Below are 20,000 nucleotides of genomic sequence, written 5' to 3' on the forward strand. Positions count from 1 at the left end.
ATACTCTACAACTGTTCTCTGTAGTCGCCTCCCATTTAGGGCTGGCAATGTTCTGCCATAGTGAGTGTAATAGACTTTAGACACACTTACCATGCTTACATGTTTGCATTTCCTTCCTGTCACCTTTCTTTCTTCCTTCCTTCCTTCCTCCCTCCCTCCCTCCCACCCCCCTCTCTCTCACACACACACACACTTTTTAATCTGTTCAATTTACATCATGATTGTAGACCCCTCCTTCATCTCCCCAGGTCCCATGCTCCCATTCCCTGGTCCTCAGAAAGGGAGCCCTCCTCCTCCACTAACATCTGACGTCAGCACATCAAGTCTCATGTGGACTGTTTGCGTCCTCTTCCTCTGTGGCCTGGCAAGGCTGTGGTGGCATCTCTGGTGCTTGCCCTTGAACTCTCAACTCTTCCCTTTAGTTTTGCTAAGTAGAACAGGGTGAGGTGAAGCACTATTTGCAGGGGAAAATGGACAAGAAGAGAATTGAGAAAATGACGTCATTCTGTATTTCAAAGTGTTAACTGTTTCCCGATTGAGATTCTGTGACAGTGGGACACTCTGCAGAATGTGTACTTTCAGCAACTGCCTTCACAGTGTCTTTTATAGCGAAATCACACTAGGTATTGAATTCAGATGACCTTTCCTCAAAAGGTAAGATGAAGAGAGTATTGTAATATAGGTAACTTTTTATGTCACTTTACTCTGAATTTTGTTGTCCTTGGCATTCCTGGAGGTGAGGATGACTGAGTGCTCCCATGAGGTAAGCATTGCTTTACTCCTGAGCCCCAGTCCTAGCCCATTCGTTGGTAGGACATGTGCCCTTCTTCATTCATGAAGAATGCTGAGGAGGACATTGAGATTCTCTTACTTTAAACAAGATGAAAATGAAATTTTTTTTATTTTCTCTGAAAGCCTACTGCTGGTGCACAGTAGGAGCCTGAGTGAGTTCATAGTTTCATAGTTTATGCGTGTAAACATGCAAAAATGATTCTGTGTCTGAAGGTGACCCATGGAATTTCCTGGTCCAGGCCATAGCTGTTTCTCTGCTGCTCTCTCACTGTGAGGTAAAGCTCAGGGTGCACTGCTACCAAGGAATGGGTCTTAACAATAATTCTTTTCACGAGAGATCACGGTGCTTTCATGAGCATCCATTAAGCTGATCCTAACGTTGGGAACACTGCTGGAAGTAAAGAGCTTCTTCTCACAAAAGGGAAAAGGAGAGGAAGCATGCTGTCCACCCTTGAGCTGTATTGTGATGGTCTTTGTTCTTGGTCTGTTTCTTTCTGCTGTGTTTGGTTGTTGGTACAAACGACAGTAGCTATACATGTAGTCCCTGTGTTAGAAACTTTCATCATAAACTGAACAATTTCAACTAAATACTGGGTGAGGTCTTTTGTTGTCATGATGGAAACATATGCATATACTCCCACTTCTTTTCCAAATCTGGTTTTTTGGGGGGCTGGTGGTTGAGACATAGTCTCACTATTATGTAGCTGTCTGTACTAAAAATCACAAGATCTACCTGGCTTTGCCTCCCGAGTACTGAGATTCACGTTCTACACATTTTTTTTCTACTATCATTAGCCCAGAGTTATTTTGTGACACAGTCAGTTGATATACTTATACTTGTAAGGATTCTACTCTCTAGCAATCTGAAACAGTTCATTCAGGATCACCACAATTGCTTATGGGTGTTTACTTTTAGCTAGTACTGTTTGATAAATTACTGTCTTTTTTATTGGAAATAGACAGAAAATGGAAGAGTACCACATGGAGTAGTTTCCTACAAATGAACATTTACTCTAGAATGGTATCCAGATCAGTCTCAAAGACACTGATAATAACAAGGAGTCTAGTCATTTCAGAACTTCCATTTTCTAGATTTGTAATAAAACATATTTTGTTTTAAGTTGTAGAAATATATTATTGTACAGAAGAAAGACCTTCCGGCAGGTAAGGATTAAGAATATACATTAATACTAAGGAAATTCATAGATAAGAAGCTAATTCTTGTTGGGTGTACTCTGAAACATTTACTGTTTTATATACATAATTTTTCCTGTGCCTCACAGTCCCCACTGCATTATGTATATATGTTTAGCTTGAAATGTTGCTCAGTGTTGTTCATATGCACATGAGGATTATACTCTCTGTTTTGGAAAATGAGCCTCTTGGTGTTACCCATGAACACTGATGTCCAACTAACACTCCTGGCCTTTTCAAAATCTTTCTGAAATCATCTTATGAAACCAGACCCACATGTCTAGTTATCCTTTCAGGCATTTGTCTTTCCTGAGAGCTTACATACTTTGGAGTCATTCTGGGTTGGCAGACCATACTACAAGAAGACAGCAGATTTCTTTCCTCTGTTTACACCAGCTTACCATGCCAAGGCCCATTTTGTGAGGTGTGGCACTCTATCCTAGATGGTGGGAGACCTCCATGTCTTCCTTCTATCCGAGTGCTCCATCCATCAATTGTCCATTCACATGACCTGTTTTCCACAGTAATGAATTCTCTGACTCCTAACAGATTATCTGAACATAGAGAGCCAAACTACAACATAACTAGTATTCATCTCTGTGTAAAAAGCACCTTATCTTCCATATCAGTTAGGCGTGAACATGAGGCTGAAAGCCCATTGCTTAGCTCAGACATTGTTTTGGCAGAAAGTGAAAAGTTCTATTTCAAGACAGTTCTGTGTTCGCTGTGACTGGTTACTTCCATTATAGAGAACAATTATGTTTTATTTTCAATGGGTGGAGCTATGTACCAATGAAATATTTGTTACACATTATTAAATAGATTAGTTACTCCAAGTTGAAAGATATAAAAAAGTCATCACAGCTGATGGCCAAAATTAAGGTTTATAATTTCCAGTAGCTACAACTGTTTAAGACATACAATACAAAAAACACATCTTAAGTTCTACTTGGAATTCTAACCAGTTTCACAATTAAAAAAAAAAGAAAAGAAAAGAAAGAAACCTAAAATTATCCAGTAATTTTTATGATTATTTGCTTATATATTATCCTGTTAAGTCTATGGAAATGCTAGTTTGCCATACAAACAAGCAGATAGTGGTTTTAGGATTCACTCATGAATGGGCCCAAGGAATAGACTGAACCTAACCAAAGATGCAGTGGGCTGTAAGAGTGCTAGCAGACATAGAAATCGATTTTTTTTTCCAAGACAGGGTTTCTTTTTATAGCCTTGGCTATGTTAGACTCTCTTTGTACTAGGCAGACCTTGGGCTCAAAGAGCTCTCCCTGCCTCTCCCTCCTTGAGTGCTGGGATGACATGTTTGATCTTCCATGCCTGGCCGCAGGAATCTATTTCAAGGTCAACAAACCAAGCTCTTGGGAGGTAATACCACAGTCAGTGAACTAGAAGGTGCTGTCTGCTCTAGGGGTCCAGAGTGACATGAGAAATAGAATCAGGGTCCTTAGTTACATTGAGCAAAGGAATATAAAACCATCAGTTACTACAGCCATCAAAACAAAGAGTGGTGAGAAGCTAGTGTTTTTTTCATACGTGTGTGTGTGTGTGTGTGTGTACATGTGCACACACGCATACATACATGTCTGTGTCTGTGTGTGCTGATTGTTGAGCTAATTTTGTGGGCTAAATTCCTCCCTTTTTTCTACATGAGAAAAAAATATAAGGAAAGTATCACCAAATATAAGCAGCTGGTTTAAGAACAAAGTAAAAATTGATAGTAAACTTCTAATGTAATGTATGTTAGCAAATAAAACAACAAGAATTCAAAGCATTTGGTAAATGTTTTCGTATGAATGTTAAAATATCACTTTTTAAAATGTGCCACAGAGGAATGGGACCAACAAGACCGCTAAAATCCATACTGAAAATATCATCCCAGATCAGTACAGGTAAGACTGACTGTGAATACTCTACTGGGTCTACCCTAATTACAAAAAAAGTTTTGTTTCTGCAAAAAACAAACAAAAAGAACTAAAGTAAAATATGAATGTAGTTTATTCTTTATTAGTTAGCTTCCCAAATATTAGGGAATTCAGAATTATTTAAGAATTTGTTTCTGAAATTTTTTAAATCTCAAATTATATCATCTGGGACGTGTTTATTTAACAAGCACTACTGGTGCATGTAGTATCTTTTTATAAGTAAAAGTATTTTTAACCTAGTCCACATTATGTGTCCTCTATAAGCACATAACAGCAATTTGGGTTTGTTATAAAATGAATTTTTACTTCAGTTTTTACAATGAACACATTGTGTTTTTCCTACATTTTATTATATATGTCGGTGTCAATAAATGTGATCATGTAAAAAAAGTGAAAATGCGATATTCATTATTTCAATAAGTTTTTGAGGACTAAATGTGATTAGGGTTATCTGGGTTTTTCCTTTTTGTAATTTCTTACTTTAGATATATAAAGTAATTCATATATTGTTTTATTGTTATTTTTGATTATCTGCCATTTAAGTGAATACTTCTTGGCATAATAAATGGCAAATTCAACAACTTTCTGAAAAGTGAATGGAGTTTGAGTTTTGTAGACAGTGTTGGGGACTGAAAACCGCCATTCTAAGTGTTCTAAGCAAGTGGTCTCCCTGTTGGATAATCTGCCAGCACCCTTTTCCTTTAGTTTTACTAATTAGCATAAGATATAGTATACAAGACATCATTTCCAGGGAAAAATGCCACATCATTCTGTAGTACACAACACTGATGGTCCACTGGGTCTGCATAAGATTGTAACAGTGAGACAACACTACAGTTTGTGCTTTCAGCAAATGTCATCACAGTATCTCTCACCCCCACATTGCCTTTTGAAAGCACCAGCAAGTGGATAATGTAGAGAAATATGAATGACCCTCTTCACATAAGCGTGAGAGGAAATAGTACTATTGCAACCCGGAGGACGTTCTTTTACATTATTTCAGCAGTAGATTTTTCTTTGTGGTGATGAGGATTGACTGAGGCCTCCCACATGCTGAGCTTAGGCTTTACCATGAAGTCACATTCCCAGTACATTTGTTGTGGGACAAATGTTCTGGCCCACCCATGAGCAATGCCAGGAAAGGTATACTAGAGATTTACCCACTGTAAGTAAAGTAAACGTGATTAGTTTTTCTTCCTTTGTGGAGAGAAGGCTGTTAGGGCCCAGTGAAAGCTTGATTCATTCAATGGTTTATATGTGGAAACAAAAGTTTCATTTGAGATACTACTTCCTTGGAATTGCTGCTCCATCCCCAAGGTTCTTTTATGCTTCTCTCTCTGGAGATGCAGTTCAGGGTGCACAACTGCTACGATGAGGAGTCTTTTTTAGCTCTTACCGTGAAAAGCGATGGAAACTGACGCTGGGCTTCTTTGCACTGCATATGAGCTAGGGACTAGAGCTAGAACTGAAGGACCTTTAGCATCTTCCTCAGAAATGGTCAAGAACAGCACACACACTGACCTCTCTGGGTATTTGCCATCCTGGCAGCTGGAGATTCTTTACAGAGCTGTTTAAGTCCTGGGTCTCCTTGTGTCTCCTGTGTTTGGCTGTGCTGCAAGAACAGTCACCATAGACTGAGCTTCCCTGTGCCAGGAATTTTCATCCTCAGTGGAGCAAGTTCAACTCAATACTTCCTGAAACCCTTTCCACTTCTGTATGGCAGGAGTACACTCACTTAGATTCTGTCAGCACCATTAGTCCAGAGACAACAATCCTGGCTAAAATGCCACTTCCTCTGCCTGATACTGCTCAGGATCATACGTGCTTTGTCAACAATTATAAGTAATAACTTCTAATAAATTTGTCTCTTTGAATTTTAAACATACAAAGAAATGCAAATTAAGAGATTGCCATGTAGTTATTGTTTAAAAATCAATATTCACTCTAAAAGCTATCCATAATTGGTGTCAAGTGTATGTGGTAACAAAAGATTAGCCTTGCCATGTAATCGTCATCTTCTCTACAGTTCTTTAATAACAATGCCTTTCTCTTTAGTAGCTGGTGAAACAGACAGAACTTCACTCTGGTAAGTGTGTGAGCATTTTAACATACAGTGAGTATGGAGAAAATGTAGAGTTCAGAAACTGGCACTCTGTTTTCCTCTGGTAAGACAGTTTCTCCTTTATTTATTCCATCATCACACGATGAATAATTATTTGTGGAGCACACAACGTTGCAATTTCTGATTACACCTCTGATACAGCCTGAAATACTGTTAGGAATCCAGGGTCAGGGAGATGATTCAGTAGATAAAATGCTTGGTGAGCATCTTTGAGAATGGGAGTTTAGATGCCCAGAATCCACATGCTGCCTGATGGTCTCCTGTGCACATGTGCTCCTTGTAGTGAGATGGGAGGTGGTGACAGAGAATCTTCTGGAGTTTACTGGATAGCTAGCCTGAGGCTTGCATTCATGAATAAGGGACCCAGACACAAAACTAAGGTTGGAGGCCATGCTTGATGCCCCCGTCTGTACTAGGATCACCACACCTGCACACTGGAATGCATGTACCTAAAATCACACACACATACAAATACACTGCACTTAACATGCCATGCATATAATATTTGAAAATATTAGTTTTCATGTCAACAATTCAGGTCAGTAGTATGTTTGGGATGAGTTGTCTGCTGAGAAGAGTGTGAGTTAAAGACTTCCCCCAGGTTTTGCTGAAAACAACTTCAGAATGGGCTATGTACATGCTTTTATTCAACAGGAACTTCAATAAGTTCCAAAACTGCGGTGAAACCCAAGGTTTGTGGAAAGTAGGAAAGCAGAAGGGCTGGTCCAAAGTTTACCAACCAGAAGCCCTGAGATTTGGAGCTGTTGGCTGTAGTGAGAACAGGGTGGAGCTGAGGGCACAGTGTTACTTGCCCTCTAGTTACTATAAAGATTAAGCATTACACAGAAGTGAGCATAAAAATTGTCATGTCAGTCTCATCACATATTTGTGGATAGACTATCAAAAAGAAGCTTCAAATCACCAAAAATGTGATGGCTTCTAAGGTCATTGGCAAATGGATGCTCAGAGATAGTCAATTTCATGCTCTACCAAACCAACTTCTTTGGAGAGACCATGATACTCAATGAAATGCCTAATAATTGTATAGACAGAGAAGCAGCCATGGTTCCCTACGCGTGTGGGAAGAAGAATGAAGTAGGAACATTATGTACATTGAGCACATAAATACAAAGCCATCAGTTACTAGTGACTGCAATCATCAGGTGTGTGGAAGACCCCTCCCCCATCTATCCATCTATCTATCTATCTATCTATCTATCTATCTATCTATCTCTATCTTTCTCTCTCTCAGGTTGCCTGTTTTGCATATGTCTATGTGCAGGGATGAAGACAAGAAGAGGATATTGATGTCTTGTTCTATGGTTCCCTAAGTTACTCACCATACATACATAAAGACTCTCGCTAAAACTGGAGCTACACTAGCAGGAAGCCCAAATAATGCCCTGTCTCTGCCACCCTCAGGACTGTGTTTAGAAATGCATTCGACCGTGTCCAGGGTTTTTTTGTTTTGGGCTTTTTTTTGTTTTGGTATTTTGTTTTGGTTTTTGGTTTTTGTTTTTTTTTTTTTTTATGCTGAGAATTTAAACTCAGGTTGTTGTGTGTAGGCAGCAAGTACTTATTTACTACAGCATCTCACAAATTACAGGCTATTAATTTGAATATGAAATTTAGCTATTTTATGGATTTTTACATAAATTTATTTACTCCCTTTACATCCCTAACATAGCCTGCACCCTCCTCTACTTTGGCTCGCATCCTCCTAACATCTACCCCATTTCCCCCTTCCATTCTTCCCAGAAAAAGGAAGCCCATCTCCATATCAAACCACCTTTTAAGGACTGAGCCCATCCTCTTCCAGGAAGAGGCCAGGAAGCCAACCCCAATAAGGGGAAGTGATGAAGAATCAGGCCACAAGAGTGTGTGTCAGGGACAGCCCCTGATCCGCTGGCTAGGGCATCCATTTAAGACAACACTGCCCATTGGTTACATATGTTTACATACAGTGCATGCATGCTCTTTGGTTGGTGATTCAGTCTCTGTATGCCATCATGGGCCTAGGCTAGTTGGCTGTGAAGTGTTCTTGTGGGATTCTTGTCCCCTGTGAGTTCTTCAATCCTTCTCCCCACACTACCACTAGGCTCCCTGAGCACCCCCTAATCTTTGGCTTTGAATAGCAGCATCTGTTTCCATCCACTGTTGGGTGGAGCCTCTCAGAAGACAGCTATGCTAGACTCCCTTCTGCAAGCATAGCAGAGCATCATTGATAGTGTCAGGGGTTGGCTCTCTCCCATGGGGTAGGTCTCAGGCTAGGCCAATCATTGGTTGGATCTTCCCTCATTTTCTGCTCCGTGTTGTGTGTGTGTTGGTGTTCCCCTCCCTCCACTAGAAGTCCTGCCTGACTAGAAGGTGGCCACGTAAGTCTCCATGTACCCTACTGCTAACAGCCTCAGCTAGAGTCACCCCCATATCTTCCCAGGAGCTTACGCTGTCGTAGGTCTGAAGCTTGTCACAGAGGAAACCCCCCTCGGTTTCCTTTCTCTCTTCCAGCCCTCTCACTTCTCATGCCCAATCCCCACCCACCCTCATTTCCCTTCCACATCATCTCCTACCCACACTGCACTGTCTCTTCATTCACTCCAATGTCTCTTCTGTTTCCCTTTCGAGTGAGATTCAAGGAACCCCACTGGGATCCTCTTTGTTCCTTAGCTTTCTTGTGTATGTGGGTTGTAGTGTCATTTTCCTGAGTGAGGATAATATTTTGTAGTTCCATCCATTTGACTGCATATTTCATGCTTCCCATGTTTTTAATAGCTGAGTATTATTCCATTGTATAAATGTACCACATTTTCTTTATCCATTCTTCAGATGAGGGACAACTAGGTTGTTTCCAGTTCCTGGCTCTTAGGAATAAAGCTGCTATGAACATAGCTGACTAAATGTTCTCGTGGTACAGTGGAGCATCTTTTGATTGTATACCAAGAGGTGGAATTGCTGGATCTTGTGGTGGAATTATTCCCAATTTGCTGAGAAAGTGTCAGATTGATTGGCCAAGTGGTTGTACAAGTTTGCACTCCAACAACAATCAACAAGCATTCCACTTTCTCCAGATCCTGAACAGCATGTGCTGTCACTCAAGTTTCTAATGGGTGTAAGATGGAATCTCAGAGTTATTTTGATTTGTATTTCCCTGATGACTAAGGATGTTGAGTATGTCTTTAAGCGCTGCTTGGCTATTAGTGATTCTTCTATTGAGAATTCTCAGCTTAGCACTGTACTCCATTTTTAATTGGATTATTTGCTTTCTTGCTGTTAAAATTCTTGAATTCTTTACATATTTTGAATATTAGCCATTTGTCAGATGTAGGGTTAGTGAAGATCATTTCCTAATCTTTGGCCTGCCATTTTGTTTTGCTGACAGAGTCCTTTGCCTCACAGCTCTTCAGGTTCATGAGGGCTCACTTATTAATTTTTTAATCTCAGAGCCTGAGCTGTTGAGATTCTGTTCAATAAACTATCTCCTGTGCAAATGACTTGAAGGCTGATCCCCATTTTCTCTTTTAATAGATTTAGTGTATCTGGTTTATGTTGAGATCTTTGATCCACTTGGACCTGATTTTGTGTAGGGTGATGAATAGGATTTGTTTGCATTCATCTACATGAAGACATCCAGTTAGACCAGCACTATTTGTTAAAGATGCTTACTTTTTCTCCATTATATGGTTTTGGGTGTATCAGAAATCAAGTGTCTATAGGTGTGTGGGTTTATTTCTGGCTCTTCAGTTTGATTCCATTGATCAAACAGTCTGTTTCTATGCCAATCCCATGTGGTTTTTATTACTATTGCTCTGTGGTATAGCTTGAAATCAGGGAGGGTGCTACTTCCAAAAGTTCTTTGATAGGGTAGGATTATTTTCACCATTCTCAGTTTTTTTGTTTGTTTGTTTGGTTTGGTTTTTTGTTTGTTTGTTTCTCCATATAAAGTTTAGAATTGCTCTTTCAAGGTCTGTAAGGAATTGTGTTGGATATTGATGGGGATTGCCTTGAATCTGTGTAGATTGCTTTTGGTAAGATGGCTTTCTTTACTGTGTTAATCCTACCTATGTATCAGCATGAGAAATCTTTCCATATTTTGATATCTTATTCAGTTTCTTTCTACAGAGGCTTAAATTTCTTGTCATAAAGGTTGTTCATTCACTTCCTTGGTTAGAGACAAGGTTGCCTCCTCTCTCTGTATCTCTTCAAAATAGAACTTAAAGTCCTCACTAGAGCAATAACTAAAGGAGACTAAGGGGGTACACACTGGAAAGGAAGAAGTCAGAGTATTGCTATTCACACATGATATGATACTATACATAAGTGAACACAAAAATTCAACCAAATCCAGCAAAAAGTCAGTAGCCCTTCTGTATACAAATAATAAATGGGCTGAGAAAGAAATTAAGGAAACAACACCCTTAACCATAGCCACCAATAATATAGATTGAGATGTTAACATTCATAAAGACAACCAAAAGGTTTAGGACACCACTTGTCTTCAAATTACACGAATGCAGAATTGGCTGAAGATATATATATATATCTTCAACGGTGTTGCTCAAATGACCAAACCCACCCATTATGGCATGTTTTTATTTTAAAGGCTTGATGACAAACCTATCCCTGATATTCCTGGGAGTCCAATACAAGGTGATGCCAGTATCTCTGTTACCAAGGTAAAAGTCTCTTTTGTGAAATTTATTTTCTTATCAATTTTGTTAAAATGTAACAGTAGTCAACCTACCTCAGTTTAATATGGAAAGTTGGTCAGAGGAAAACATTTTGTAGATGTAGAACTTTCTACCAATTATAAATGAGCCATAAGTTTTTGAAAGGTCTTCATGGCCCAATAAGAAACTCATGGTGAGTGGGTGGTTGAGTGCAGTTCTCACATAGTAAAAATGCTTGATGTTTGAAAAAAGATTCTTTGCAAAAATGAATACACATCAACGTGATTTTAAAACATGGCTGTGATAATAGATATTTTAATTGATCCAGTTATTTCTATGATCCAGGAATCTCCCAGCTGCCTTTATCCTCAGGATAAATGCAGGGAGCTTTTGGTTTCCCCTGGACACTCCTATTTCAGGATCACATATAAGAGCATCTCCTCTGTTTCTGCCTTTGCTTCTGTATTTAGACTAACAGGAAACTGTGGAAATTAAGCCATTTGCAATCTGTTCATCAAAATTTGCCTTGTCGAGTTTTTACGCGGTGTTTTCTGTTTGCTTCCACTAAGAGTATGTTTAAAACTCCTCATCTAGTTAAACAGTAAGGGTCTTTCCCCACAACTAGACAGCAGTTCTAAAGCAAGGATGCAATATCTTGTAGTAACACTTTACAATCTGGTGGTTTTCTTATGTGAAAATAATGTATACTCCCACCCTTTGTGCCACATTGAAACACTTAAGATACCTGAGGGTTTTAATCAGATCCTTATGCAATCCTACTAAAGCTGCTTCATCTCTATGAGCTGCAGGAGGTTAGGAAACCTGTTGGTGTAACCTGCAGCCCTGGAGTGAGGGCCTGTGTGAATAATAATTGGAATTTTAATAAATATTGATGTGACTCAACAGACAAATGGGTTTCTCTAAAGCAGTTTCACAGGTACTTGATATGAATGACTCTAGTAACTAAATCAGTGTTTATTCAAAAGTGGAAAATAATAGGCCTTTTTGCCTCCTAACCATGGAAGAGAAAGACTGTTCAAAGAGGCCTATTACTATTAATAAACATTTATACACGATTTAGAAATTTTAAAATAGTTAAGTTTAGTCTCAACTAAAAGGCAAAGCCAAGTTTCTCCACTCATGATTTTCTTTTAATCTAGGCTAGAGTAATAGTTTCTCTTTTCAACTAGTCAACATCCTGTAACTAGTAAGGAAGAAAGTAGATTTGAAAGTATGTGTCCAAAAGCAAAAGTGTTAATTTCAGAACAAAACCCAAAAAGTTAATCCTCTACCTTTAATTGCAGGGATTGTACTGCAGAATAAAGGAAAGAGCAAGAGCGCAAGCAGTTGTTAGAAAGTCTCAACTGAATGCGCATTCTAGTGGAGAGCCAATACCTGATCCATGGGAAGAAGAAACGCCCCTGACGGTAATTCGCACTAATTTGAAAAGGAACATATGTGCTTGTTGTGAAGCGAATGAGTCTGTTGGTGTATGTCTTCAGTATTGCAGCAGTGTCCGAGAAGAGAAACCCAGCCTTGAACGTTTTCTTTGCCTCCTTCATACCACACTCCTGGGAAATACCCTTGCCAGTCACGTGATAAGGCAGTGGTTCTCCACCTTCCTAGTGAAACCTATAATGGCTACAACCCTTATGCAGTTTCTTCATGTTGTGGTGACTCCCAGCTGTAAATGTGTTTTTGTGGCTACTTCATAACTGTAATTTTGCTAATGTTATGAATTGTATTGTCAATACCTGTGTTTTCAGAAGGTCTTAAACAATCTTTGTTAAAGGGTCCTATGACCACCACCACCCCAAATGGGTTACAACCAACAGGTTGAGAAGCACTGCCCTAAAATCTAAGTGATAGTAGACTATGGAATCAAAAGAAAAACCAAAAAGTGAGCATGTTTTTCATAGTAGTAAGGAGAAGTCATAAAACTACAGCAAATAAATAATATAGACCACTGGATAGTTTTGGCCAACATGAAAGTAACCAAGATATTTGTGTGCTAAATATTGATTTACTTAATGTGTATGAATGTTTCACATGTATTCTTTTGTGCACCTTAAGAGTGTGTGTGTGTGTGTGTGTGTGTCTGTGTGTGTATATGTGTTTCTGTGTGTGTTTCCCACAGTCACCAGAAGAGGGGATTTCATCTCCTGGAATTGGTGTTCCAGATGGTTGTCAGCCAACTGGTAGGTGCTATGAACCAAGCCAGGTCCACTGAAAGAGCAAGAAGTGTTATAAACTCCTGTGCCATTTTTCCAGCCCTCAGAATGAATAATTTTGATAATGTAAATACTTAAAGTATAAGCCAAGTTTTAATAAGTGGGATTTAATAGGCAGGCTCAAGATGTTTCCTATCTTCCTAGACCCCAGGTGTCAATATCTTGCCAGTTTTACACATTGAAATCCAGAGACATAAAGGCAGGAAGCACACAATGGGAGGCTGGAAAAGTTGGTGGACACCCTTAATCCCTGCACTCATGAAGCAGAGGCAGGCTGGTCTCTGTCAATTCAGGAACTCAATGTTCTCAAATTATTTCAGGGGGTGGGAGAAGGCAAGGCACATGTGTGCCATAGAAGAAGTGTGGAGATCAAAGGATAATTTATAGGAGTCAGTTCTCTCTTCCACTATTTCAGTTTCAGGGATCATATTCAGGTTGTCAATCATGCTGGCAAGAGCCTTTATGCACTTAGCCATTTCACTGGCACTGTGATGTACAAGTTGACTGAAAATATTTTAGTAATTTACACACACACACACACACACACACACACACACACACACATGCTCGTATGCACACACGCACACACACACACACTCAGAGAGGGGGGGGGAGGAACAGAGTGAGAAGGGGATCATGTGTCTGAACATTTTGTCACTGTTTGGGAGATTGTTTAACTTTTGGGGTTCAGCCTAGCAAGCAGAAGGTTGTCAGGGATGGGTCTTGATGGGCGTGACTACTTTGGGTACCAGTTCTGTATTAGCTGCTTCCCGGTCTCCCGCTATGTGAGAAGCAACAGACCAAATCCACAAACCAAGTCACCCCATTCCCCCACACACACTACATTTTCCTTTTCCATGGCCTGCAGCCATGAACTTTCCTCCATTAAAGAATTTCTGTCAGATATTTCGTCATGGCAGCTACAAAAGCAACTACAAAACTAATATCCCTCTTTTCTGTTTTAAACCCCATTCAGAAGGAACAAAGTGAACACAAGAGTCTGTTTGCAGATCTTACTTAAAGCAATTGCTATCTCCACTGCAGACTGTTAATGACTTACTAAACACATTGAAGCATCTAACTTCATCATTAGGAGCAAAATGAGCAGATTAGACCTGCTTCTTACACCTAAGGAAACCTCTAGTAACTGTAACATTACTATTGCCGGAAACCAAACTCAAATGTTCTTTCTTTTAAGTCTAATTCAATTTGGTTTCCAAATTAATATTAAATACTATATGTGATCATTGAGTATTAGTCAAGCAAGTACAAAACAAACAGATAGATGTCAAGTACTTTTAATAAACAGAAAATCACTTGCCAGTCATCTCCTAAGAATATAAGTAAACATACTAAATATGAAAGAATTTTTACACTGATTGAATTTTTAGGATGACACAAGAAGTAAATAATGGTGATGGGTATGGTGGCCATGGAGTAGTTACAGTTGGCATGAAAGGAACCAACATATTTGATATACAAATAATTAGAATACAAACCACAACACCACTAATAGCAATGAGATGTTAACAATACCTGAGCCCAAAAGCATAGTGGTTTTCATTTTTCAAAGAACTCATGTGACTTAAATAAAAATAGACCTCAATGTTCTGATATCAAGCTTGCATAAAACCCAACTAACACAAAATTTTCACAGAAGCCATTCCCTAGCCATTGCAGTGTAATGAGTGTGAAATTACAGACCTGAGCTGGACAATGTCAGTTTTGCACCACATGCTAACAGAATACTACATAGAAATCTTTATGAAAAGATACCGAGAGACAAGGTTTACATTGACAGAGGCATGTTATAAGGATTGTGCCTGGGTTGGGGGGAAAAAAAGCTTGCATTCCAATGAGAAGTTCAGAGTTGTCTCCATATTATTTCCATTCTGAACTGCTAACAACCAACCTCTCTCTCTCTCTCTCCTCTCTCTTTCTCTCTCTGTCTCTGTCTCTGTTTCTGTCTCTCTGTCTCTCTGTGTCTCTGTCTCTGTCTCTGTCTCTGTCTCTCTCTCTCTCTCTCTCTCTCTCTCTCTCTCTCTCTCTCCAGTTTCTCTTTCATCTTTTATTTAAAAATTAAAGCACATGTACATATACACAAACAAACAAAAACAGGCACATTATATATATACATATATACATATACCAACAAGATGGCGCAGTGGGTCAGAGCACTTGCCTATCAAGCCTAATGACCCAAGTTCCATCCCACAAAACACAATAAGCATAAAATTTCTCACATATGTAACCCCAGCACCCCTAAATCCAGATTAAAGGCTGAGACAGTAGAACAGTCCTATAACTCGCAAGCCATCCATCCTGGGACACACAGAGCAACAATGAGAGACCCTGTCTAACCCAGTGGAAGGAGAAAGCCAGCTCCTGAAAGTTGTCCTCTGGCACACACACACACACACACACACACACACACACACACACACACACAAACACACACATACACATGCCAGAACAGCACAAACAAGTATAGAAATGTGCACACACATGTACACACACCCCAATAATACTTTTTGAATCCTATGAAATTGTGTATTCTGATAAATAAGTGGTGTCCATATAGTCATTACTAGTCCTGTTGTGTACATAACAATTCAGAAACCTATCTTTAGGACCTTTTCATTTGTCTTTAGTGTTTCTGTTTACATGTGGCCTTTCCATTCCTTTTTGCTAACTGGATGAAGCATAATTAGTTAATGAGTAGGAATCAGTCAATGGAAAATCATGTGCCATATGAAAACATGTCTATGTCTGGCAAATATCACATATTGTGCTCAAGTTCATCTTTCCCAATAAAATCTATGAATTTTAAATTCTGACATGATCCATATGAACAGTTTGAACACACATGTAAAATAGATACCTCCTTAACTTTTTGCTTTGATCAACAGTGTTTCTTAAGCTAATTTGCTTAATCATCTTGGTGTTATGTTATTTGATGATGCTGGGTAAGGGTTGGAATGTACGAGTCTCTCACTTAATTAGCATACACCATCCTCAACCCTGGTACTAAGAGGCAAAAGTAGACTTCTAAGTCATGAGTTTCACTGAGGTGTAATGAATGACAAAGACATGGAGACAATATTTGTCTCCCCAAATTTATCTGAGTAAATCAATGCGTGTTCTGGGTGTCTATCTAATGCAGAATTATGGGATTTTCTTATTTTTTTGTGACATGGCCTACTGTGTAACACCCCCTCAGAACAAAGGCAACATCTAGAAGGAAGGGTTTATTTGAAGTGGAGTTTAAGGTTCCAATTGCATATATGCAGTTCCATTGTCATCATAGTTCATGCAGATTAACATGGAGCAGCAGCAGAGAGATCACATCTTGACACTCACAGGAAACCGAGATCTCACTGGAAATGGCATCAGTCTTCTGGGACCTTAAAGCCTACCCCAGTGACACATCTCCTTTAAAAAGGCCACACCTACTACTCATTCCCCAAATAATTCCACCATCTGGACACAAAGATTTCAAATATATGAGCCTTTGAAACTGTCCTCATGCAAGCTGCACAGGGGTGCTGCAGCAGGCCAGCAGGTACATGTACAGTATGATGTATCAACAATCATAGCTGAGGAGTGAGACTGGGAAGGCAGCTCCTGAATCCATACTTGCCACTCAGCAGGTCCCCTCTGCTGTGGGTAGTAGCAGACTTGGCTCAGACATTTCAAAATGATCCTCACCATTCTGCTATCCCAAGAACCTAATGGGACTTGTGAAAGGCCATGGGGAAAGGATTAATGTAGCGCAGAAGAAAGAGGTTCTTTTTGTTCCTGAAGCCCCACATTGGCGCTTTCTCTTATTCTGGCTGCATTGTAAACTTCAGGTCGTAAGGACAGGAGAGGATACATTATGTCTGCTTCTTTTTATATCTTCCTATTTTACAGAGAATGATGATGTCAGGTAGCAAAAAAGCAGGAGAAAGAAAGATATAACTGTGGCCATGTTCCTGTCTAAGGTTTTTAGAAACTCTTGGCCTTCTACTCAAGCAGAACGGAAGAAGAGGTTTCTCAATATCAGTGACTAGTGACAAAATTAGACTGAGCACACAAACATTTGGGGACTGTAAATCAAGATTCTGACGTTATAAGATAGGTGATAAAACAAATAAAATCAGTGGCACTTTTAATGAAAACTAACATCTCAAAATTTCCTTAAAGGCTGATAAAAAGAAGAAAGTGAAGTTTCCATATGCACTTTCTGCACAGAGTGACACTGTGCCAACTCCTTCTGCATGTGCTGGTGACACAGGTGACATCGATGAGGAAAATGACTTTGTAGCAACTCATGACACCAACATGGATGTCACTTTCCCCACAGCTGCTTGTAATGAGGATGCGATAGGTGCACCACATGTGCCCTGTGCACATAGTAATCTTGTGCGGTTGCCAACTACTCAAATTTGGCCAATTCCTTCTGCGTGTGCTGGTGACACAGGTGACATCGACGAGGAAAATGACTTTGGAGCAATGCATGATACCAACATGGATGTCACACCCCCCACAGCTGCTCGTAATGAGGATGCGATAGGCGCACCACATGTGCCCTGTGCACATAGTAATCTTGTGCAGTGGCCAACTACTCAAATTTGGCCAAATCCTGCTGCGTGTGCTGGTGACACAGGTGACATCGATGAGGAAAATGGCTTTGGAGCAACGCATGACTCACCCCCCACAGCCGCTTGTAATGAGGATGCAATAGGTGCACCACATGTACCCTATGCACGTAGTAATCTTGTGCGGTGGCCAACTACTCAATTTTGGCCAATTCCTTCTGCTTGTGCTGGTGACACAGGTGACATCGATGAGGAAAATGACTTTGGAGCAACGCATGACACCAACATGGATGTCACACTCCCCACAGCTGCTTGCCCTGAAGATGCAACTCCCACTAAACATGCTGACTCTCAGCCCGATGCTGGTCAATGCACTGATGATGAAGACCTGGCTCTTAAAGCTTATAGAGCAGAAGAGAAGCATGATCAATTCACTACCTATCAGCGATCAGCTCTTGATCATGATGCAGAAGAATCTCTGGACCCTGCTCAGGAAGATCAGTTTCTTTTGCATGCTGCACATCCATCCGACCACACTGACACTACCAGAGACATCAAAATTAAACCCGTTCCCTTTCTGGAACCACAGATGCAACTATTCCTGGTAGTGCTGTTGTTATGGCTTTTAACATTCCTATTCTTAGTGGCACGGATGATAAACCGAATTGGACAAGTGCAAAATGGAGAAAATTACCAAAGAGCTCCCAGTAACAAAAAGGATGAACAGGGTGAGTTAGACCATAGTAGTGGGTTAAATAGATGAAGATTTTTGTACCAGAAATTTAATTCTCTTTGGTATTAGTACTTATGATTAATAAATTTCATGTTTTATGAAAGGCTACTTAGGCATTATCTAGAACCAGAAACTCTTGTTTCCTTTTTGCAGTTCTATTGGAAATACTTGGCATAAATAACAAAATCAGTTTAGACCAGCAAAACTGACCAAGAAATGCTGGCTGGTTCTTAATTTTATCCTATTCTTGAATAAGGTAATTATTTTTAATCCCAGTGAGAAACTTGTGTTTTCTAAATGGCTAAGCAGAGAGATAATACTGTTAAATGTTAATGTCTATTTTTCTGTCTCCATGAACTGAGACTTCTGAGGATAGGATCACCTTGGTAACAAACACTCCAAAAGAAGCAGCTTCTGAGAATCAAAGCAATAAAATAAGGCTCCACCTTCTCACTCTTTCTCATTACAAGAATACTGATGATACTCCTAAGATGCACTGATAATGACACTGATGATGCTGACAATGCCACCAATGATGCTCTGGGTAACACTACTGATACTTCTTGCTTTTCTTTCTAGTGGCTCCAGCACCTGCTCACTAATCCCTTGAAGCCGACTGGATCATGTCATACCATCAAGTGAGCACGTAAACTGTCATGAAGAATTATATAAATATAGAAATTTCAAAGTTATATATTTCTCTGAATGAGGACATTATATAGTAAATTATGTACCTAACTTTGTAATATTTTCCATTAAAGTTCATTATAAAACAATTATAAGCTTCTTCTTAGAATTACATAAACTTATGACATTACTGGTCAGAGGTAGGGTTAAGGGTAAAGATTTGATTATAGAGTAAGAACAAACAGAGGCATCTGCTGTGTCCAGAGCAGAGCAGAGTGAGAAGTTGGCTGGACATAACCAGCAGGCTGGATGTGGCCACAATACAAGCAGAAAGAGTTCAGAGAGAGGCAGTGACAGAGGTGGATACAGAGAGAAGGGGGAAAGGAGCAGAAAAAGCAGAGGGAGACTTATTGATAGAGACAAAGACGAAGAGATATGTTTATAAAGAGGAGTAGATGTGTGAGAAAAGGTATGAGCAAGAAAGAATTTGAAGGGATGAGAAGACCTAGGACTTTAGCAAGGACTTTAAAAAGTGTAGCAGGTGCTTGTGGTACTGAGGGATCCTGGAGGTCAGCATGTGCTGTGGTAAGCTAAGGGGTAGCTGGTAGCCATGTTATACTGCTGCCAGTGACAAGAGAAATGGCTACTTTGGGTGGAGGGGAACCAGCTTTATAGGTCCTGAGGAAGGCTGGCTGTTATCTAACCTCCAGAAATCCTCCTAAAGTCCAGGTGGAGCACATTTCCGGATATCTGAGATGCCTTTGGAGTTTTGAGAACTTCTGTTTACTTTGCACAGGCATCAGTGCATTTTAGCGGATCTTAAAAGTCACAAACCAGCCTTGTTGAGATTTACATAACCAAATTCCCCTAACATAGGTAAAGACAGCATGCAAACTTTCATATTGTAATTAACATACACAAAATTAAAATGCGGTTGCTTAACTACATCTTCTTTTCTTTAATTTTATGATACCCCACTCTACATCACACATTAGCTATGCAAAGTCCATCACTGAGGGTTGGTGCCTTGTGAGTCCCTCCCTGTGCATGATGAAATAGTGATGGTCTAGTTTTTAGGGAGATCTTGCGTAGGTATCATAGCTGTAGGAAATCC

At 39.8% G+C, this 20,000-nt stretch overlaps 1 protein-coding gene across 6 annotated transcripts in view; it reads left to right on the forward strand.

Moving 5' to 3' along the window:
* The window catches only part of LOC311583980 (uncharacterized protein), a 67,196-nt gene extending 48,182 nt beyond the window's left edge, over positions 1 to 19,014 (forward strand). For 5 of the 6 annotated variants that reach the window (XM_084757971.1, XM_084757969.1, XM_084757970.1 and 2 more), the window contains 7 exons: positions 1,914 to 1,956; positions 3,832 to 3,893; positions 5,982 to 6,012; positions 10,649 to 10,721; positions 12,020 to 12,142; positions 17,132 to 18,254; positions 18,839 to 19,014. In XM_084757971.1, the coding sequence (XP_084614097.1) occupies positions 1,914 to 1,956; positions 3,832 to 3,893; positions 5,982 to 6,012; positions 10,649 to 10,721; positions 12,020 to 12,142; positions 17,132 to 18,254; positions 18,839 to 18,861 (1,478 nt within the window). In that variant the 3' untranslated portion in view covers positions 18,862 to 19,014. The remainder of the gene's footprint in view (positions 1 to 1,913; positions 1,957 to 3,831; positions 3,894 to 5,981; positions 6,013 to 10,648; positions 10,722 to 12,019; positions 12,143 to 17,131; positions 18,255 to 18,838) is intronic. The other variant, XM_084757967.1, reaches the window with a different exon arrangement.
* The last annotated feature ends 986 nt before the right edge of the window (positions 19,015 to 20,000 follow it).

Source organism: Acomys minous (genome assembly GCF_964271855.1).
Source record: "Acomys minous genome assembly, chromosome: 15".
NCBI lineage: Eukaryota > Metazoa > Chordata > Mammalia > Rodentia > Muridae > Acomys > Acomys minous.